Source organism: Nomascus leucogenys, chromosome 16 (assembly GCF_006542625.1).
Source record: "Nomascus leucogenys isolate Asia chromosome 16, Asia_NLE_v1, whole genome shotgun sequence".
Lineage (NCBI taxonomy): Eukaryota > Metazoa > Chordata > Mammalia > Primates > Hylobatidae > Nomascus > Nomascus leucogenys.
Genome location: NC_044396.1, coordinates 51,542,298 through 51,566,345, shown reverse-complemented (window position 1 = coordinate 51,566,345; position 24,048 = coordinate 51,542,298). Strand labels below are relative to the sequence as shown.

General features: G+C 34.2%; 1 protein-coding gene across 3 annotated transcripts in view; it reads right to left on the bottom strand.

Moving 5' to 3' along the window:
* Positions 1-24,048, bottom strand: part of VPS13B (vacuolar protein sorting 13 homolog B) — an 891,476-nt gene that overhangs the window by 444,888 nt on the left and 422,540 nt on the right. For all 3 annotated transcript variants that reach the window (XR_004026232.1, XM_030795363.1, XM_030795364.1), the window contains exons 22-23: positions 13,782-13,909; positions 2,788-3,022 (exon numbers count right to left, since the gene is read on the bottom strand). Coding sequence is in view for 2 of the 3 variants with exons in the window: in XM_030795363.1 (XP_030651223.1) it covers positions 2,788-3,022; positions 13,782-13,909 (363 nt within the window). In the remaining variant the exon portion in view is untranslated. The remainder of the gene's footprint in view (positions 1-2,787; positions 3,023-13,781; positions 13,910-24,048) is intronic.

Sequence of the window (24,048 nt, the reverse complement as noted above, 5' to 3'; positions counted from 1 at the left end):
AGGCTGGAGTGCAGTAGTGCGATCATAGCTTGCTGCATCCTGGAACTCCTGGACTCCAGCAATCCTCCCACCTCAACCTCCCATGTAGCTAGGACTATAGGCTCAAGCTACAACATCTGGATAACTTTTAAATTTTTTGTAGAGATGAAGTCTTGCCAAATGTTTATACTACAAAATTTATAATATAAATATTCATATTATAAAAATTTTATATTACAAATGTTTATATGACAGAAAGCCATCAATGAAGTGAAAAGACAATGTATAGAATAGGAGAAAATACTTGCAAATCATGTATAAGGGTCTAGTATCTAGAATATAATAAAGAACTCTTACAACTCAACTATAAGAAGTCCGAGGTCAGGAGTTTGAGACCAGCCTGGCCAATATGGTGAAACCCTGACTCTACTAAAAATACAACTAAAAAGTAGGCAAAAGATTTGAATAGAAGAAAATATTAGGTTGGGCAGGGTGACTCATATCTATAATCCCAGTGCTTTTGGAGGCTGAGGCAGGTGGGTCACTTGAGCCCAGGAGTTCAATACCAACCTGTGAAACATGGTGAAACCCCACCTCTACAAAAATTAAAAAATTAGACAGACATGGTGGCCTGTGCCTGTAGTCCCAGCTACTCAGGAGGTGGGAGGATCAATTGAGCTCTGGAGCTCAAGGCAGCAGTGAGCCGTGATTGCACCACTGCACTTCAGCCTCAGCAAGAACAAAACCCGATCCAAAAAAATAAATAAAAAGAAGTAAAATGTTAAAGAAGATATACAAATGACCAACAAGCACACGAAAATAAGTTCGACATTATTAGTCATTAGGGAAATGCAAACCAAAACCACAATGAGATTCCACTTCATACCACTTTTACTATTTTTATAGTAAAAATAAACACCATTTTCATAATGTAAGCTTCAGTTTTATAAATATTAAGATGTGTATTTAGTATATTAAATGATGTAGTAAATCAATCTATTTACTCTCTGCCTGACCAACACAGTTCTTAAAAACAGTTCTTTAATTTGGCCAGGTGCAGTGGCTCACACCTGTAATCCCAACACTTTGGGAGGCCAAGGCGGGTGGATCACGAAGTCAGGAGTTCGAGACCAGCTTGGCCAATATGGTGAAACCCTGACTCTACTAAAAATATAAAAATTAGCTGGGTGTGGTGGCAAGTGCCTGTAGTCCCATCTGCTCAGGAGGCTGAGGCAAGAGAATTGTTTGAGCCCGGGAGGAGGAGGCTGCAGTGAGCCAGGATTTTGCCACTGTACTCCAGCCCAGGCAACAGAGCAAGATTCCATCTCAAAAAAAAAAAAAGAAAAAGAAAAAGAAAAAAAAACCACTTAAAATTAGTTGCTCTCTCCAGTTTAAGAGGTTATTGTCTAGGATGGCTAGAACAAAATAAAAAAAAAAAAGAAAAGAAAAAGAAACAAAGCAGGTAATAACAAATAGTGACAAAGATGTGAAAAAATTAGAACCTTTGTACATTAATGTGGTATTGTAAAATGGTGCAGACAGTTTGGATGACAGTCTGGCAATTCCTGAAAAGCTCAAACATAGTTACTATACGATACAACAATTTTAGTCCTGGGCATATAGCTAAAAGAAATTAAAACAAATCCACACAAAAATCCTGTAAAAGAATGTTTATACCAGGATTTCTCATAAAAGCCAAAAAGTGAAAACAACCTCAACTGTCCATCAACTGATGAATGAATCAAAAAAATTTGATATATCCATAAGATGGAATACTATTCAGCCATAAAAACAACAAAGACTGCTACAACATGATTCAATCTTAAAAATATTAAATGAAAGAAACCAGTCACAAAAGACCATATACTCTAAAAGCATTCTCTTTAACCTTAAAATTCTATGATTGTACGATAATAGTATTCATATTATTAAGGACCAAAAATGTCTCTCAGTGAAATCATGTTTTCTCTTAATGAATATAAGAAAAGTAGATTTCAACAGAAATTTCAGTATAGAGAAAACGAGAGAGAAACCAATATCAAAGTAGAGATCAAAAATTATACAGGCTATGTCTGCTTTTCAGTGACAGTATGTAGAAATTTCAATGATACCAGGATTCATACACTTACATCCTAATAATATGAACAAGGTGTTGACCTATTTAGCACTGTCAAAAATCTGAGCCTTGTTATTATAATATATATTCAGATTACTTTACGACTCTAAATATTTCCAGATTCACATTTTGTTTGAAATGAATACGCCAAAGTTCAAAAGGTTATGAATTCATAACTGAAAACACAGCAATATGAGAAATTAAGTATATATATATTGGAGAAAGGATCATGACTCTAATCATCATATAATTACTTTGTATAAACAAATGAGAAATCTAAAAATACATTACACTTGCTAAATAATATATTCACACAATTATTTATATATTTAAAATACATTCATACATAAATCAAGTAGCTTAAATTAAGATCAATCTAATTATCATTCTTAGGTCAGCCTAATGATAATATCCAAAACCAACTTTCTTCCCAAGTTAATTTTTCCTATGTTTATATTTTAATGATTATATTGCATATGATCTTTTATAGATAACATATATGTGAATATATGACTAAGATTAAAAGGTATGGAGGGAAATAAATGGCATCACTTAGTTCATTTACTTTGGTCAGGAAAAATCTTTCAATAAGAAGACTGATTTGCTTATACACTGACACATTTAAAAACACCAACAAATCTAAAAATGTCCATATAAAACATTAACCATAGGAAAAAAATTTTAACATATACCTTCTTCAAGGATGGGTCGTGGGATAACAAATGGAATCTCCTGCAGAGGTTCCATATACTTGTGCCCAGCACTAATAATCTTTATTTGGGGCAAACAGAGGACAAGTGTTCCCGGCATGCTGGTTTGTCCATTGTACCAACTTCTTACTGTTCCAGGAATGTCACCAGATACAATTGTACTTGGGGAAGGCAGGCTATCATTTGGAATAAACACACAACAAGACTGTACTTCAAGCTAGAAAAGAAAAGCAGAATTTAAATATTTGGATTAGACTAAATATACCTTCAAACACCTAATATCTTTGCCAGAATACAAAACCAAAAAAAGTAAATGTTCCATATTTATGTCTTTATGACTTATTTTCACTAATGAATATTAAAAAAACTTGAAAAGGTATTGTTTACTCTTGTTATAAACGTGATACAAAATGCCCAGTGACAAGAGATGATTTGCCCTTCCATAGTCTTTTCCAAGAAACAAGATTGAGTTAGAAAGTGTGCTGGCAAAAGAAGATCAGAAAACACTCTTTCTTTTGTGGTTTATTGGAAAATTTTGTTAACACCAGATAAGGCCTAGAACTACCTGGCATTTTATTGCTGTTACTTTTTATAAAAAGGGCTATTTTTATGTGAATTTAGTCCTTCCATTTTTACTTTACAGACTAGAATATAAGAAAACATTGTTTAAAACATTCGATTTATAACAGTAGACAACCATTAAAGAAAATGTTTATATCACATACTTTCACTTTTTATATACAATGATTCAAGTATACATACATGTATCAGATTTATTATACATAAATACATGGTAATAGGAAAAATCAGAAGACTTAAAAATCAGAGCATTATTTCTTGCTTTTTTCATTCTTCAAATTACCTAAATTGTAATTTCATGCATTATCTTAATGTTCTCCTATCCCCAGTAGAGTTACATTAAGTTGCCAGGACCTCAGAGATTAAGATAAGGAGACAAAGTAAGCCCAACCCCAAAACTGAATTCATCATGACTTCTTAATTCAGAAGCAATGTAAAATCTATTTGTCTTAGTGGTGCTTATAAAGTAATACTGTGTATCTCATCATCAAATTGCTCCAACAGCCTATGATACTTAAGTTATTGAGAAAATACAAACTATGATTGGTTGATTTCCTACAAAACATTTCACATAAAAAGATGTTATCTGGAGGTGTGATACAAAATAATTTTTTAATTCATAAATTCTTGGATATTCAACGAAACTATGTTAGCAAAAAGACTACATTTTTAAAAGATAATAGCAACATCTCTTCTCTTGGGCCTAATATACTATTCTGGTGAGAGCATGATGATATTTAACAGGTTTGGAATTCCTTGATATGATAAACAATTTGTCAACCTATAAATAAACAAACCTGTTTGTCTTTGCTTCACATTTTGGGGCATGGCCAAACTGATGAATTCAGTGACAAAAAATACAGATAAAATTTTGCAAAAATAAGTGCATTGGTTTATGAAGCATGAGCTCATTTTAGTTCTAAAATCTTATACTGCAGATTAGATAAAGTGCATGTGTGTTAAGTAGTTTATTGATTTAAGATCATGATGTAGTTTGTTTATTCTGAAATAGAAGTCTATATTGTCTCAGGTAACTTACAATTATGCTTTAAAATATTTAACATAATTCATTAGTAATTTTCAGTTGCACAATTTAAAATGGCACATTAAGAGCATAGCCTTTATTAATTCAGGTTAAAAGGTCAAAATATGAAGTGTCAGTATTTAACACTTCATGTAGGTATTGATACTACATTGAAAAATGCTTTCAGTAATGTGAGGTAATTAGTGTAGTATCCTACCATACACAACCACATGCATACATATCCTTAGGAAAAAATTCAAATCATGCCAAAATTTCCAAAATCATAAAACATTAAATTTCACTAATTTAAAAATCAATTATTTCATCAAGTGTAAACAACGTGAGCAATGTAAACAGAATCAACAGTATAGTAGCATCAGATACATAACAACTCTAAAATAAACTTCTAAAATATATGTTGTGAGAATTCCTTTAATGATAAGAATCATATAATTAAAATTACTCAAAATTATTATAATGTTTTATCTATTATATATACTAAAGCTATCACATAAATCTTTTTACACTTTTAAAATAACTGTTAAACTGTATGTATAAAATTGTGGTTTTAATGTAAAATGTTGAGTGATTTATATTACTGAATATAAATCTGCAGCAGTAAATTCTGAATTAATGTAAGGATCTGACAATCCAAGGGAAAGAAAATGAAGTAATCTGCCAGTAAGAAGTCCTCAAGCTGGGGGTCAGATCATGTTCATGGAAACCATCTGGTTGGGACCCTCTGAGCCACACCAAACACAAATGATCTTTTAAAAAAATATCCTATTCATGAATGCATCACAGCTGCACTGAGTGTTACTTCATTTTTCCATGGCAACATCCTTTCTGTTTCAAGGATCTTGTTTCAGTTTTGGTAGCAACGTGTTCTTTTGCCAATACTGAACACATTCATGTGTTAAAGTGAAGGGATTATTACAAATTCTTGAAGTGGAACCACCTCTATTTTGATTCCTACTAGGTCAAGGGCTACATATCTAAGTATCATATACTGAAGATAAACCAATAAAGTAAAAATTATTTGTTATTCTTATTTTAATTAATGAAGTGATTGCAATGCATTTTTTCCCTGAAGTTTCTAGTTTATGTGCCATTTGAAAGATATATGCCTTTGTAAGTCCTTGCCCCTATATGTGAGGTTTGAGAAACTTAGATTTTTCTTTTAGTGCTCTATAATTGTGATCCCAATTCAGCTAAAAAGAAGAGACTAAGATAGATTTTATTTACCCACTAATCTGAAAATCTTAATTAGTCACTGCCCATCATATAAACCACTTTATAGATAAAAGCTTTGAAATGTTGTGCCACATTTTCTTCCCTTTTCAGTAACATAACTATTTCCTATTCCCAAATAATATATTTATTTTTATTTACAACTTGAAAATGTAATGATATTTATATTTTGCATAATTTCTACAGTACCAAATGTTTTCTATATAAGTGTATGTTACTCTTCAGGAAACGGTTTCAAATAAAAAACAAAAATAAAGGAACATTGTATGTTGCATTTCATTACTTTTTCTCTCTTTTATTCATGTATTCTCTAACATCTATCATGAACTGACCTGGAAGTCAGGAATACAGAGACAAAAGACATAGTGCCAGCCCTAAAAAAGCTTAAAACAAGATCACTTTCAAGTATTAATATCCTTACAGAATTCTCACTAGAACATAAGCTTTATGAAGTCAAACATTTGCATATTTTCTACACTATATAGTTTCTGTACATTGTGCAGTGGTGCATGTACTATGTACTCAATAAATAATTGTTAAACAAGTAGAAACAATTAAACAATTATTTTCATCAGATATGGTAATGAAAATAATTGCTTCATGCATGTTGTTCATCATTTCATTCCAGAGGCAACCTCTAAGGTGATTAATAAAACTGATTTGTTAACAAGATGAATTCGACACAGCTGTGGGATATTTGACAAGCTATTTCATCTCTCCATGACTTCAGTTTCCTCATCTGTTAATGGGGGAAATCATAGCATTGACATATATATTTAAAACAGTAAGTGTTACCCAAACGTTTGCTAAAGAAAGAAAGTCAACAAATAACACCAAGTCTCTCCTATAGGCGAGATCCCATATATTATTAGCCTCCATAGATTTATAAAACCTGTTCACAGTACATTTATTTTCAAATGCTGTTGCTTACGGTTTCACTATCTATGTATACAGGGGCCATTAAAATAAGTAGTATTCCATTTGCACTACAACAAATACATAAACTATCACCCAAACCACAGTTTTCCTATTGATAAATTTTCAGTGCATCATGAAAATATTTTGGATATCATCATATGTAGTAGAAATTTAAATATACCCCATTTGGGGCCATAGATTAAAAGCCTAGAGTTGGTTGTCTTGGTTGTCATCCTTTCCAGAGTAAGTGTTATAAATCTTCACACTTTTTCCATAAAAATCTTGTCAAGGGAAGACATTAAAAATTCCTAGATTTGAATTCCAGACTTCCTCCTAACAAACTGCCATGCAATGGCTGTCACTTGTTCAATGCCTATAAATAAGAATGTGGGCCTGTGTGCAAAATTTATAAGGATTAAACATAAAATCTTACTTTTATAATTAGCATGATTGATAGTTGATCTCTCTGGCCTAAAATGTCTACTCCTATTTAATCCTGAAAATAAAGGCCAAGGAGTTTACTGGACATCAGGACATCAAGCAGTATGATTTTTTTCATCACTAGTCATGCTCTAGATGTAACTTCCTAGAAGAGAGAATTCAACTGGCCCAGCTTAACTGGCTTATGCTGCTTGAGACACCTTGACTGACACTCTCATCAAAATAACACAGACTGTGGGAAGTAGTTCCCTAAAGGAATAACAGCATTATTACCAAAAGAAAGAGACCAGAATGCTTGGTATTGAAATTAAAAATGCCATTAAACTCAGAAGACTTCAGTCCACTCGGAAGAACTCAGAGAGTACAAAAAAAAAAAAAAAAGGAAGAAAAGAAAATGCTAGTAAATGTCATAGGACAGCAAGATGAACTTCGATGTAAATGACCAAAAAAAAAAGCTAAGTCTGGCAATAAGCAGAGAAATGTTTTCCTAGAAAGGAGTAAATTCTAGCCAGCACATTTCTATTTTATCAGCTACATACTATTGCCAATTATGTGCTTCTGGAATAAAAACATAGCTTTAAAAGAATCTTTGTTAATGAGCAGGTATAGAAAACTTGGAAAGAACAGGTGAACTTATGCTAATCTATTGTTAAAAGGCCCCCAAAGTTCATATATTTTTATTTTTTTAATTCTTATTTTTGAGACAGAGTTTCACTCTGTCACCCAGGCTGGAGTGCAGTGGCGCTATCTGGGCTCCCTGCAACCTCCACCACCCAGGTTCAAGCGATTCTCCTGCCTCAGCCTCCAGACTAGGTAGGACTACAGGTGGGCACCACCAAGCCCAGCTAATTTTTGCATTTTTAGTAGACACCAGCTTTCACCATGTTAGCCATGCTGGTCTTGAACCCCTAACCTCAAGTCGTCTGCCTGCCGAGGCCTTCCAAAGTGCTGGGATTACAGATGTGAGCCACCGTGCCCGGCCCCAAAGTTCATATATTTAAAAAAAAAAAAAAAAAAGACTGTCCAAGACTACATGGAGTATTATAAAATAATCCATTATAATTAAGTATGGAAACTCCTTCTTCCACACTGAAAAACAAATAGGTTACAGCAAATATTGTTAATGATTTTATATAATATACATGTTTCTATTCTAAGTAAAAAATAATATGGGTTTAGCAAATACCAACTTTGGCTCCAACATCAACTTTGCAGAAACTGTGGTTCCAAACATAATTACTTGCTCAAACTTCCACTAAAAGAATAATCCTTCGAAACCTTTAAGTTATGATGTCCTGTTTTATATGATGACAACTTGCAGGGTTTTCTGTTTTATATTTTGGCTCATAAAACATCTTAAAAAATGGACAACGCTTTTAAAAATAAAAGCTCACGCCTGTAATCCCAGCACTTTGGGAGGCCGAGGTGGGTGGATCACGAGGTCAGGAGACGGAGACCACCCTGGCTAACACGGTGAAACCCCGTCTCTATTAAAAATACAAAAATATTAGCCGGGCGTGTTGGCGGGCGCCTGTAGTCCCAGCTACTGGGGAGGCTGAGGCAGGAGAATGGCGTGAACCTTGGAGGTGGAGCTTGCAGTGAGCCGAGATCGCACCACTGCACTCCAGCCTGGGCGACAAAGTAAGACTCCATCTCAAAAAAAATAAAATAAAATAAAATAAAATAAATAAAACTCAGATTTTCAGAGTCTAAATTGTAATCATTTAATGAGAATCTAATTTTATCTTTTAAAGTGTTCATAATACATTAACATCTGGAAATGTTTAAATATATAGTATGTTTAACACAGGGCCGGGACTAGGATGAGGCAAGCCAAGTACCTAGGTCATATATAAGATAACCTATATAAAGATGTATTATTTGGTACTGCAATGATTATGTAAACTGATACTCAATAAGCTTACTCAGATTGAGGAACCACAAAATAAACCATATAGTTTATTCCAAATAGTAAGGAAGGTAAATTTTATGTTATATGTATTTTACCATAATTAGAGATAAAAAATGAAAAATGAGGAAAATCACTATCATAACTTACAATTAATTCAAAGTGATATATAAGATTAAGTTTGTTGGTGATGAAGCTAGAAGGTACTGCAACATTATAAAATAAGCAAAAGAATAATACAATAATGTTAGAGTTGGAAGTAACCTTAAACATTATTTAATTTATCCATTTTATACTACAAATAAGCAAGTAAAGCACATAGTTAACATCTAGAATTTGACATTGCTGACCAGTAGCTCCTTAAAATTCTAAGTATTTTTTGCTTTCATGAACTCTCTGGTTTCTCCTCCTCCACTTCTGATCACTAACATAATTTCCTTCAAGGACATTCTCTTTTCTACTAACAACTTTTAAAACGGTATTCCCTTGGCCCATTGCTCTTTCAACTGTACATACTTTCTTGAATGACCCATTCTCCTGGTTTGAAAACCATCTGCAGATAACTCCTAAAATTATATCTCTTCTCTTAATCTGTTTTTTAAACTCCAGATATAAATATCTAATACATATCTGGATGTCTCACATACATTTCAAATACATGTGTAAATTCAAAAATCCCTATTTGCCCCTAACCTGGAAAAGCTACTTCATTTAATAGCGTCACTACCACCCAAACACCAAAACAAGAATCTAGAAGATCTCTTAGACTCTGTTCCCTGATTCCCCAAATCAATTAATTACTAAGTCCTGCTGATTTTATCTTAAGTCTCAGGAATCACTGTCCACTTGGCTTATTGCCTAGTGGTTTGAAACCTTTGTGTTGTATATTTCAATAATTTTTTGGTTATTTCAGGCAGTGAAATAAATCTGGTTCCTGTTATTTAATCCTGGCCAGAGAAAGACATTCTCCAGTATATCCTACATTGTGGAATATTGATGTACCTACTTGTTTATAGATAGTGTAAAGATTTCTGATATTACTTGGAATCTTAAATTGGAATATTTTCCCAGAGCTGTCAAATAATCATGTAATCGAATGCTATCTTTCATGTTCCCTATTACAGAACTACTCAAAATGATATCAATAAAAAGATAATTATACCACATTATTCAATCATTAATAAAATAGATCAGGGTGAAGGAGGTTATTTTTAATATAACTACTTCTATTATCATGAAATAGCATTTAGATCTATGGTAAACATTAAACAACTAAATATTATTGGTAGCTATCATATTCTAAACCACACAATGATGTCAACTAGATCTTCTACAAAGCAATAAATACTTACCTACGATAATATCTAAATTCATCACAAACCAGGAAGTACATGCCCTAGGCATCCTTTCAATAAGTAACATTCCTCTTGACATTCCCATTTCTCTTCTTTCATCATTAAGTTTTCTATGGGGATCCCTACAGGATACTCCATACCATGGCACTTAGCCTTTTCCCAGCTAGACCATGACAACTATCATGTCTCTTTTGTTTTCTCAGCATATAGCCCAACATATAACAAAAATTAAGTGCCAGATGTTACCACTGTACAAAGGGTATCTCTAAGGGAGAAGGACAGGTAAGTCAATGCAAGGAGTTATTAGGATATTCATTAAAAGGACTCAACATGGCTGAGACTGGTGAAATATAGCTGATGTCCCTAAAACAGTCATACCTCTGCAGGCTAAGAGTTAATTACACAAGAACGACAAGCCATACTTTCTTCCCCCCATTCTTCTCTTAATTTTCTTATAAGAGGCATGCTCAGAAAAGAAACGCTGAATAGGAATGCTAAAATCAAGATTATTGGCTCTTATATTAACTAGCATTTTTATGCACTGGAGATGTTTTTGGATGAATTTCTAAAAAGTTTTTATGGCAGGTATGTATCTCTTATAGTGATTAATCAGACTACACTATAGCTACGCATAATGTGTCTGTATCTGTCTATATTAATTTTCTATGCTATATAAGAAATCACCACAAATGTAACAGCCTAAAACAACAGATATTTGTTGCAGTTTCTGTGGGTCAATAATCTAGGTATGGCTTAGTTAAATACTTGAATTATGGTCTCAAAAAGCTGCAGCGAAAGTGTTGACCATCTGTGTTTTCATCCACAGGCTCATCTGGGAAAGAATACACTTCCAAACTCACTCTAGTTGCTCACAGAGACAATTTCCTCACATATGTAGGACTAAGGGCTGGCTGGAGTGTAGGACAGACTAGGGACTTCATAAATATTTTCTGAATAAATTACTGAAATTTCATTTAAAAGCTGAATTTTGATCTTAATCAAAACTCCTTTACTTTGTTAAGTGCCACATATTTTTTAATGCTAAATTTAACTAAGGCCAAGTGCAGTGGCTCACACCTGTAATCCCAGCATTTTGGGAGGCCAAGGCAGGCAGATCACCTGAGGTCAGAAATTCTAGACCAGCCTGACCAACATGGTGAAACCCATCTCTACTAAAAATACAAAATAATTAGCTGGGCGTGGTGGTGGGCGCCTGTAATTCCAGCTACTGGGGAGACTGAGGCAGAAGAATTGCTTGAACCTGGGAGGCGAAGGTTGCAATGAGTTGAGATCGCATCACTGCACTCCAGTCTGGGTGACAGAGTAAGATTCTGTCCAAAAACAGAAAATGAACAAACAAGAAGTTAACTGGAAAATAAAGAGGAAAGAAGCTAACAGCCAAAAGACTAAAGCACACTAAAGCTTTCTCCTTGAATACTATTTTTTTCAATAGTCAGTTGTTTTCCAGCTATTTATACTTTCTAATATACTTTATTACTTTCTGAAAAACCAAGATTCTATCTGTTATAATTTCCTTTCAGCCTAAATAACTTCTATCAGAATATCTTGCAGTAAATTTCTATTGGAGAAAAGTTCTGTCTTTATGTATTTATTGGCCAACATTTTTGATGAATACTTTGCTGACTAGAGAATTCTATGTTAATTCTATGCTATGTGCTGATTTTCCTCAGCACATAAAAGTGTTATTCTATTGTCTTCTGGCCTCCATTGTTTCTAATAAGACGTAAGGAGTCATTTTTAATGTTTTTAATCTGTATATAACAGGCCTTTACTGTCTACCCACTTCTAAAATTTTCTTAAAAGGACAGTAACCAAAATGGATATGCTGGTAAGCCCTGGACACCTGGAGCTTAATTCTACTGAGGACACACTGACAGACAAGGAATGCCACAGAATCATTTCCCATGGTGGGTGAAGATAATCCCAGGGGTGTTATCTCCATCACTTCTTGTCTGCCTGCTTAAGGGCAGTGCAGCCTTCAGCTGCTTTAGAGAAAAGCTACAGCTACAGGAGAGAAAGATGGAATAGAGAAATAAAACACAAGAGTTATTGAGTACCCAAATGTTTCCTGATTCTTCTAGGGTTAGCTTAATTGACACATATGTTCATGAAGCAGGATCATCATCATTATAGTCAAATTATTTTAAGTACAATCATTTAATGACTGTCTCTCCTTGCCAAACTATGATCTTCATGAGGACAGGACTGCATTAGTTTTCTTCAGTATGTTCTCTGAATACAGTATGGTAACTTTTGCAAAACGAATCAATAAATGAATAAATTTTGTCAGTTGCTTTCATATACTTTATCACTGTATATTTTCCATCCTCTTCATGAAGAAGATATTATAATCTCCAACTTGTGGACACAGAAACAAGAAAAAACTCCCCAATATTACATTGCTAAGAAATACATATATAGGTCTGCTTTACTTATAATTTCAGCTTCTTCCAGTATAGTCTTCAGGTAAACAAGAATATTGATAAATAAAGATCTTCTCACTTTAAATAAAATAAAATAACACCAAATGTTCTCTGTAAGTTTTCAGTAGTTTGACTACTAGGTACTTAGCTATGTTCTCCTTTTTATATATTCTTCTTGGAGTTTTCTGAGATTGTTGAGTTTCAAAAAGTTAGTTGCTTGTCACTTTTTTGGATTTTAGCACACTGCTGTTATGGTAATGTCAATTTAAGACCTCAGATCTCTATGGGCTTAATATAGCTGTAATTTTGTAGATCACAAAACCTTGTTCTCAGAGTAAGGTGGGAACAAGTTTCTATTGCAACTTTTATATCCTAAGTCAAAGTGAAAGGCTTTGACTTAAGCCTTTGATATTACTGTCTGGTACATATAAAATTCTATAAGAATGCCTCTGGTATCACAGAGAAAAAATCCTATGCAAAAACTAAAATTTACAACTGTTAGCTTATCAAATAAGCATCTAATTGTATATTTTAGTCAGGTTAAACATGATCTTGAAAGAAAGTAATTCAATAAGATAAAATTGTGCATTTTAAAGTAAAAATCAATGAGAAGAAAATAACAATAAGGAAATAGCTATTATAATTTTCATATTTAACCTATAATTATGTAGAAAAAATAATTAGATAATTCTTTCATGTTAATTTAATTCCAACTCAGACTTTATCTCAGTTCTGAGATAAGAATGGATCTGTATGAACATTAAGCACTTAAAATTGTGAAAATAATGCTTAAACAAAAAGTAGAATGAACTAAAGTTTTTTAATTCAAGAAACATGTCAAAATGTGTATATTTTTATAACTACAAGGAAGATCATATGAGTTTCATAAAATTATGTTTAGGATAAGTGAAGTACACCAATTATTTTCAACTAAATTAAGAAAATGAGATGGCATACATAATTGTTACATGTGAGAAAAGTCTTACCAATATTAACAATGCTGGGAATTAAAAAGGATAATAGAAATTATATCCATAATATTTCTTTTATTTTACCTGTAGTGTGAGATGCTTCACTGCATTCCAAACAATTCCAATAAATTCCTTCATTCTTTCTTCAGGACTTCTACAGCTTTCAGATATATTCAACATGGCTTTAACAGGAACTGACAATGGGCGGGATTCTGAGTATGAGAACAGCTAATTATTTACTAGAAACATATCTTACAATAAAACATACCAAACGTATTTTCAAGATTGTTTCTTTTCTTACTTAAAATTATAATTTTTATATGAGATTATGAATTGTCATTTTACATCATTTTCTCTTATAGAACTGATTTTTGCAAGTATTCAAAAATAAGCAGGCCTAATTTGTTAGAAGTCAGGAGAGCATTCACTCTTGTCAGGGATTAGTGACTAGAAGGTAGACTTGTGAAGTGATAGTAATGTTCTATTTATTAATTACATGCATGTATTCACTTTGTAAGAATTCATTAAGCAGTAACGTAACAACTTGTCCAATTTTCAGTATAAAGGCAATACATCAATAAAATTTTTTCTTGGAAAAAAGAGAAATTCAACTAAAAAGCACTTGATTCATCCAAAATTGATAGAAAATTAGTCTTCCCATATGTAAATGTTCCTGATAACAAAATCTTACCAATAAAATCTCTCAATTTTAAAAAGTGATTTTGGCCAGGCACATTGGCTCACGCCTGTAATCCTAACACTTTGGGAGGCCGAGTCAGGCAGATCACTTGAGGTCAGGAGTTCGAGACAAGCCTGGCTAACATGATGAAACCCCCTCTCTACTAAAACTACAAAAATTAGCCAGGCATAGTGGCAGGCACCTGTAATCCTAGCTACTCGGGAGCCTGAGGCAGGAGAATCACTTGAACCCGGGAGGCAGAGGTTGCTGCAATGAGCTGAGATTGCGCCACTGCACTACAGCCTGGGCAACAGAGCAAGACACTGTCTCAAAAAAAACAAAAAAAAAGTGCGGGGGGTGGATTTTGATGATAACCAAAAGAGGTATGTGATTACATAAAAGGAAGATTTCTTAATAAAACGAAATGTAATATTCCACTCTCTATATTATTTAAAATTTTGTTCTTCCAAAGTAAAGAAATTAGAGGATTTCAACCATGTTTTCATAATGAAAGATTTCAGGAATTATTTTAAACAATTGAGTAATTTATAATAATGTATTATAACTAAACAGATTCATTTAAAACTGGACAGACACATTTATATAATACAGCTTATGTTAATTCAAATACATTAATTTATATGTACTATTTTAGGTACTTCTAAAGTAGCATAAAATAAATAAATCAGATCTAAATAAATTAAGTTTGAAGAACTTAGGATGCTCTCCAAAATAAGTAGTACCATATCACTACTATGAGAATGTGGTGATTTATGACTGGTTGCCATATCCACTCATACTTCCCCTCTGCCCCCAACTTGGTTAATATATGAGCATTGATACCATATTTAAAATACCTTAAGGGCATGAAGAATGGACTTTATCTTTCTCATAGTTATATTGTCATATATTATGACATTGTCAATATCAGAAATTGTAAATAATGTTTATTAAAGCAAACTAGTTTGGAAGAGATCCATGCAGATCTCAGTGGGCAGAGCATTATAGTAGTCAGATGAAACAAAAACAACGAATGTCTGAAATTAAAGGTATGCATGGGATTTTCAAGCAAAGTATGGAGGCAAAGATGGCTTGAACAGAGTGAGCAAGGGTGAGAAAAGTAGGAGATGAGGTTAGAGCGATATATAGGGACCAGGTCATACAGGGCTCATGTAGGTCATAGTAAAGAGATGGTTTTTACTTGAGGGAACTGGGACAGAATAACGGATTCTGAACATAGTCATGGCATTGTTGAATATGTGTTTTGAAAGAACTTCTCTGGCTACTGTGCAAAAAATTTACTACATGGATACAGTGTTGAAAGAGGAAGACAGGTTGTAAGAGATGGCAGAAGCAACGAGGTGGCAAGAAGCGGTAAAACGCTGTATCCATTTCAAAGATATAACCAATAAGACTTACTGATGGATTAGATGTACAGTAGGAGAGAAAGCAAAGATGATTCCAAGGTATTAGGACTCAGAGACTGGAAGAATGGAGTTGTAGGAAAAGTATATTTGAGAAGAAAGGAAACTTAGTTTGGGACATCTTAAGCTGTGATTTCCAGTAGACATCCAAGTAAAGATACAAGGTGGCAGATAGATAAACGACTATAAAAAAAAGACAAGAATAGATAATTTACAGAAAAAAATGTTATTTGGCTAGCAAACTTATTTTTAAAATGCTCAACATTGCTAACAAAGAAATAAAAATTAAGATATCAGATATCCTTTTCATCAGATATCCAACAATGAGACATACTTTTTTTTTTTTTTGGTTATTATACTTTAAGTTTTAGGGTACATGTGCACAACGTGCAGGTTTGTTACATATGTATACATGTGCCATCTTGGTGTGCTGCACCCATTAATTCGTCATTTAACATTAGGTATATCTCTTAATGCTATCCCTCTTACCTCCCCCGACCCCACAACAGGCCCTGGTGTGTGATGTTCCCCTTCCTGTGTCCATGTGTTCTCATTGTTCAATTCCCACCTATGAGTGAAAACATGCGGTGTTTGGTTTTTTGTCCTTGTGACAGTTTGCTGAGAATGATGGTTTCCAGCTTCATCCATGTCCCTACAAAGGACATGAACTCATAATTTTTATGGCTGCATAGTATTCCATGGTGTATATGTGCCACATTTCTTTAATTCAGTCTATCATTGATGGACATTTGGGTTGGTTCCAAGTCTTTGCTATTGTGAATAGTGCCTCAATAAACATATGTGTGCATGTGTCTTTATAGCAGATTGATTTATAGTCCTTTGGGTATATACCCAGTAATGGGATGGCTGGGTTAAATGGTAATTTCTAGTTCTGGATCCGCGAGGAATCGCCACATCGACTTCCACAATGGTTGAACTAGTTTACAGTCCCACCAACAGTGTAAAAGTGTTCCTATTTCTCCACATCCTCTCCAGCACCTGTTGTTTCCTGACTTTTTAATGATCACCATTCTAACTGGTGTGAGATGGTATCTCATTGAGGTTTTGATTTGCATTTCCCTGATGGCCAGTGATGATGCGCATGTTTTCATGTGTCTGTTGGCTGCATAGATGTCTTCTTTTGAGAAGTGTGTGTTCATATCCTTCTCCCACATTTTGATGGGGTTGTTTTTTTCTTGTAAATTTGTTTGAGTTCATTGTAGATTCTGGATATTAGCCCTTTGTCAGATGAGTAGGTTGCAAAAAATTTCTCCCATTCTGTAGGTTGCCTGTTCACTGTGATGGTAGTTTCCTTTGCTGTGCAGAAGCTCTTTAGTTTAATTAGATCCCATTTGTCAATTTTGGCTTTTGTTGACATTGCTTTTGGTGTTTTAGACATGAAGTCCTTACCCACGCCTATGTCCTGAATGGTATTGCCTAGGTTTTCTTCTAGGGTTTTTATGGTTTTAGGTCTAACATGTAAGTCTTTAATCCATCTTGAATTAATTTTTGTATAAGGTGTAAGGAAGGGATCCAGTTTCAGCTTTCCACATATGGCTAGCCAGTTTTCCCAGCACCATTTATTAAATAGGGAATTCTTTCCCCATTGCTTGTTTTTGTCAGGTTTGTCAAAGATCAGATGGTTGTAGACATGCGGCATTATTTCTGAGGGCTCTGTTCTGTTCCATTGATCTATATCTCTGTTCTGGTACCAGTACCATGCTGTTTTGGTTACTGTAGCCTTGTAGTATAGTTTGAAGTCAGGTAGCGTGATGCCTCCAGCTTTGTTCTTTTGGCTTAGGATTGACTTGGCGATGCGGGCTCTTTTTTGGTTCCATATGAACTTTAAAGTAGTTTTTTCTAATTCTGTGAAGAAAGTCATTGGTAGCTTGATGGGGATGGCATTGAATCTATAAATTACCTTGGGCAGTATGGTCATTTTCATGGTATTGATTCTTCCTATCCATGAGCATGGAATGTTCTTCCATTTGTTTGTATCCTCTTTTCTTTCATTGAGCAGTGGTTTGTAGTTCTCCTTGAAGAGGTCCTTCACATCCCTTGTAAGTTGGATTCCTAGGTATTTTATTCTCTTTGAAGCAATTGTGAATGGGAGTTCACTCATGATTTGGCTCTCTGTTTGTCTGTTATTGGTGTATAAGAATGCTTGTGATTTTTGCACATTGATTTTGTATCCTGAGACTTTGCTGAAGTTGCTGATCAGCTTAAGGAGATTTTGTGCTGAGACAATGGGGTTTTCTAGATATCCAATCATGTCATCTGCAAACAGGGACAATTTGACTTCCTCTTTTCCTAATTGAATACCCTTTATTTCCTTCTCCTGCCTGATTGCCCTGGCCAGAACTTCCAACACTATGTTGAATAGGAGTGGTGAGAGAGGGTATCCTTGTCTTGTGCCAGTTTTCAAAGGGAATGCTCCCAGTTTTTGCCCATTCAGTATGCTATTGGCTATGGGTTTGTCATAAATAGCTCTTATTATTTTAAGATACATCCCTGAACACCTAATTTATTGAGAGTGTTTAGCATGAAGCGTTGTTGAATATTGTCAAAGGCCTTTTCTGCATCTATTGAGATAATCATGTGGTTTTTATCATTGCTTTTGTTTATATGCTGGATTATGTTTATTGATTTGCATATGTTGAACCAGCCTTGCATCCCAGGGATGAAGCCCACTTGATCGTGGTGGATAAGCTTTTTGATGTGCTGCTGGATTCGGTTTGCCAGTATTTTATTGAGGATTTTTGCATCAATGTTCATCAGGGATATTGGTCTAAAATTCTCTTTTTTTGTTGTGTCTCTGCCAGGCTTTGGTATCAGGATGATGCTGGCCTCATAAAATGAATTAGGGAGGATTCTCTCTTTTTCTATTGATTGGAACAGTTTCAGAAGGAATGGTACTAGCTCCATCTTGTACCTCTGGTAGAATTCAGCTGTGAATCCATCTGGTCCTGCACTTTTTTTCGTTGGTAAGCTATTAATTATTGCCTCAATTTCAGAGCCTGTTATTGGTCTATTCAGAGATTCAACTTCTTCCTGGTTTAGTCTTGGGAGGGTGTATGTGTCCATGCATTTATCTATTTCTTCTAGATTTTCTAGTTTATTTGCATAGAGGTGTTTATAGTATTCTCTGATGGTAGTTTGTATTTCTGTGGGATCGGTGGTGATATCCCCTTTATTATTTCTTATTGCATCTATTTGACTCTTCTCTCTTTTCTTCTTTATTAGTCTTGCTAGCGGTCTATCAATTTTGTTGATCTTTTCAAAAAACCAGCTCCTGGATTCACTGATTTTTTGAAGGGTTTTTATGTCTCTATTTCCTTCAATTCTGCTCTGACCTTAGTTATTTCTTGCCTTCTGCTAGCTTTTGAATGTGTTTGCTCTTGCTTCTCTAGTTCTTTTAATTGTGATGTTAGGGTGTCAATTTTAGATCTTTCCTGCTTTCTCTTGTGGGCATTTAGTGCTATAAATTTCCCTCTACACACTTTGAATGTGTCCCAGAGATTCTGGTATGTTGTGTCTTTTTTCTCATTGATTTCAAAGAACATTTTTATTTCTGCCTTCATTTCGTTATGTACCCAGTAGTCATTCAGGAGCAGGTTGTTCAGTTTCCATGTAGTTGAGTGGTTTTGAGTGAGTTTCTTAATCCTGAGTTCTAGTTTGACAGACTGGCAAAATGGATAAAGAGTCAAGACCCAACAGTGTGCTGTATTCAGGAAACCCATCTCACATGCAGAGACACACATAGGCTCAAAATAAAGGGATGGAGGAAGATCTACCAAGCAAATGGAAAACAAAAAAAGGCAGGGGTTGCAATCCTAGTCTCTGATAAAATAGACTTTAAACCAACAAAGATCAAAAGAGACAAGGCCATTACGTAATGGTAAAGGGATCAATTCAACAACAAGAGCTAATTATCCTAAATATATATGCACCCAATACAGGAGCACACATTCATAAAGTAAGTCCTTAGAGACCTACAAAGAGACTTAGACTCCCACACAATAATAATGGGAGACTTTAACACTCCACTGTCAATATTAGACAGATCAACGAGACAGAAAAGTTAACAAAGATATCCAGGAATTGAACTCAGCTGTGCACCAAGCAGACCTAATAGACATCTACAGAACTCTCCACCGCAAATCAACAGGATACACATTCTTTTCAGCACCACACCACACCTATTCCAAAACTGACCACATACTTGGAAGTAAAGCACTCCTCAGCAAATGTAAAAGGACAGAAATAACAAACTGTCTCTCAGACCACGATGCAATCAAGCCAGACACACTTTTCATCTGTTACACTGGAAACATATTAAAGAGTTAAGTTGTATACCTACGAAATTTGTCATTGTTGAAGCCTCTTGTGAGAATGTTTTACATATGGGGAAAATAGGTATGCTCTATAGAATGAACTGCAACAGAGGGCAATTTATATCTGCTACAAATTTAAACATGCCGGCCATGGTGGGTGGCTCACATCTATAATCCCAGCACTTTGGGAGGCTGAAATGGGTGGATCACTGTAGGTCAGGAGTTCGAGACCAGCCTGGCTGACATGGTAAAACCGCCTCCCTACTAAAAATACAAAGAAAAAAAAATTAGCTAGATGTGGTGACACACACCTGTAATCCCAGCTACTCAGGTAGCTGAGGCAGGAGAATTGCTTAAGCCCAGGAGGTCAAGGCTGCAGTTAGCCAAGTTTGCCCCAGTGCATTCCAGCCTGGGCAACACAGTGAGGCTGTTTCAAAAAAAAAAAAAAAATTCACACATACTTGTTCTATAAAATAATCTCATTTCTAAGAATATGCTATGGAAATAGTAAAAGTTGTGAGGGTGCATGCACACAATTTATAAAAGACATTCAGCATCAGTGGTAATTTCTGTAGCAGCAAAAAAGAAAGAAAGGAAAGGAGCGAAGAAGAGAGGAAAGAAAATGCTAAACAATTTACCTGTCCATCAAAAAAGAAACAGCTAATTTGGAAATACTTGCAATAAAGAGTATAATTAAACCATTTAAAGATGAGGTACTGTTACAGGTATGACTAAGGGCATATTTTTGGTATCTTATGAAGTGAAAAAACTCAAACATATGTGTGGTATCATCCAAATATGTTTTTAAACAGTGTATTAAATTTGAATACATATTTGTCTTCCCACACATAGAAAAAGTTATAGAAGGGTAAAAAAGTAAGCCTGTGACAGAGTACCTCTGAGGAGGGAAAAGTGGAAATGATGATGGGTAAAGAGTGGTAAGTATTTAACTCTTTACTATATATGTTCAGAATTGTTTTATAAAAATCAATTACTTATTGTATTTTTTTAAAACATGTATATTAATTTACTTTGTACTTATTTGGACTTCTTGCTTTTCTTCTGTACATTAGTATTTATTAGAAGAAAATGGTTACCTAATATTACTGTATGGCTCTAGGAATCTAAATAATTAGCTTAAAATACCGACCAAATTTTAAAATTACATGAAACCATGAATAGCAAAGGTTTGCACAAAAGCCTCATGGTCAAAATTTAAAAACCTACCGACGAGAAATATTAGTACTATATGAGTACTATTATTACCATTGGAAAATAAATCTATCTAATAAATGCTAATATTTCCAAGCAGTATGGGTACTATTAAACTACCGTCAGGCAATATTTCCAGTCGCCACTAACCAAAACAGCTGCATGTTTTTTGTAAATACTATGTTCTCTGATATAATGATCTAATGAAAAAATTTAGAGACTTTGAAATCTACATGTGGCTTAAAAGTGCTGTTCAAATAGCTATGAAAAACATAATCAGTAAAAGTACACTATTTTGGATATACTAGTTTTCAATTCATTATATTTCTAAATGATAATAGACAAGTTTGTAAAAAAGAAAAGACAATATTTTCTGCAGCTAGGTGTATTTTACAGGCAAGACAGGTCTACTATATAAAACTCTGTCAAGCTTCACGCCCATCTATCTTATTTAATCAAAACCTCTAGAGCACCTACTACATGCCAGGCACTGCTACAAGTGCTTTACAAGTATTAACTTGTTTGTCCAGGCACGGTGGCTTACACCTGTAATCCCAGCACCTTGGGAGGCTGAGGCAGGCAGATTGCTTGAACCCAGGGGTTCAAGATCACCCTGGACAACATGGCGAAACCTTGTCTCTACCGAAAAATATTACAAAACTTAGCTGGGCATGGTGGTGCATGCCTGTAGTCCCAGTTGCTCGGGAGGCTGAGGCAGGAGGATCTCTTGAGCCTTGGAGGTGGAGGTTGCAGTAAGCTGAGTTAATGGCACTGCACTCCAGCCTGGGTGACAGAGTCTCAAAAAATAATAATAATAATAACCTGTTTAACCCTTGTAACAACCTGACAGGAAATATACTATTTTCAGACTCTTATTATCATCATTTTCAGATAGGGAAACTGATGACAAAGAGGTTAAGTAACTTATCCCAAGTCACCCAGCTAGTAAGTGGCAAAACAAGGATGTAAATCTAAGCAGACTGGTTCCAGGGTCCATCCTTTTAACCACTATGTTATGCTGCCTTTTCTATTATTCAATCCCCATACAATGACATCTAGTTCTATCAAATATATAATAAATGTATAATATTTCTACTATGGATCATGGACAATAAATAGTTCAGAAAACATCAGATTTATTCATTCCCACTAGAGCTACATAAAGCCTAAATTTAACATGGCAATCTGATTTCAAACATATCTATTACACTTTTAGTTTTCTACAATAAAGATATAATTTTGAGACCCAAATTTCAGTGGTTAAAATAACATATCAACAATTATATCTTGGGGATGAACCATTCAACTTGGTACAATATGATTCTTTCATTTCTGTCCCATGGAAAAAGTACTACACTTGGAGTCAGCTTGTGTTTTAGTTGTGCCACAAGACACATGATTAAGGAAAATGAATTTAATCTAAGTGTCAGGTTTCTGATTTCTACCTTAAAGCTAAAAATACGTGTAGTATCAGAATACTACTCAATTTAAATGTTGTATACAAAAACAGTTTATGAAAATACTATAAATATAAGGAATAAAGATATAAAACTTAACTAATCATTGATTATGTAAAGAACCTGAAGATAACTATATCTGAAACACAACTGCACTCCTTTTCTATCAAAATCAACTCATTGTTTTAGTTCTACCTTAAATGTCATTTCCTCTGAGAAATGGTAACTGATTTCCCAAAAAGATTTGGTCCTTCCTCTAGAGCCTGGCAGAATTCTGACTTAATTCTGTATAACATAACATTCTTCATTGTATACCTTTAAACATTTGAATGTGTGTCTCTCCAAGGGAGGAGCTGAGCATAGTGATATGGTGTAGCAAGAAAAAGTAGTAGCTAATGGCTAGACATTGAAGACACGTTCTCGTTACGTCCTCGCCTACTCTTATTCTTCCAATGAGAAATAATCTTTATACACATATTTATTAACATGTCACCAATTAGATAGAATTGGATGAAAAATCATAAAGGTAGAAATTCCAAGCCACAGCATTAAATTACTGTTTTGCATCTATATTTCAATCAATGATTTATACGAAAACATCTCTTTACCTTCTTCAAGTTGAACTGGAACCTGATAAAAATTACTCAAAATCAGTACATCAAAATCTCTGTTCTTATTTTGAGAGACTGAATAATGATTCAATGATTAAATGGTAATTCTAAATATCTTGTAACATGTTTAAGCCAATGGCACCAAATACTGACACTTGATATCAAATGGCTTATATTCTGAAGTTTAAGATTCTCACAATAACCACGTTACTTCATCATATCAAAAAGTCAAGATACATTTGTTCAGCTGTAACAATTCAGTTTTCATAGTAAGCGCTTCTTAGAATTAAGCCCTTTCTGTTCTAGGTTTTCATCATCTGCTAAGTAAAAGCCTTAAAGAAAGAAGTGCTTTCACTAAAGTAGGTTAGGTTTAGTACTTAAATCAATAAAGAAGGATGACTTCTAACAGGATACTTACTTTAAAATTTTCCCTTTAAACATAAAACTTGTAACCATCAACTTATGTTTATGGACTTTATTCAGTACAGTGCTAATACCAACAGAGTGTTTGTTTTGCTGAAAGGAGAATTCATGTTTCTTTTATCTATTTATTTCATGTAGCAGTAGTATAATGTCTTGCATAGTAAATACTTGATCAAACAATCAATTGATATCTTTTAAAATATAGAACAAA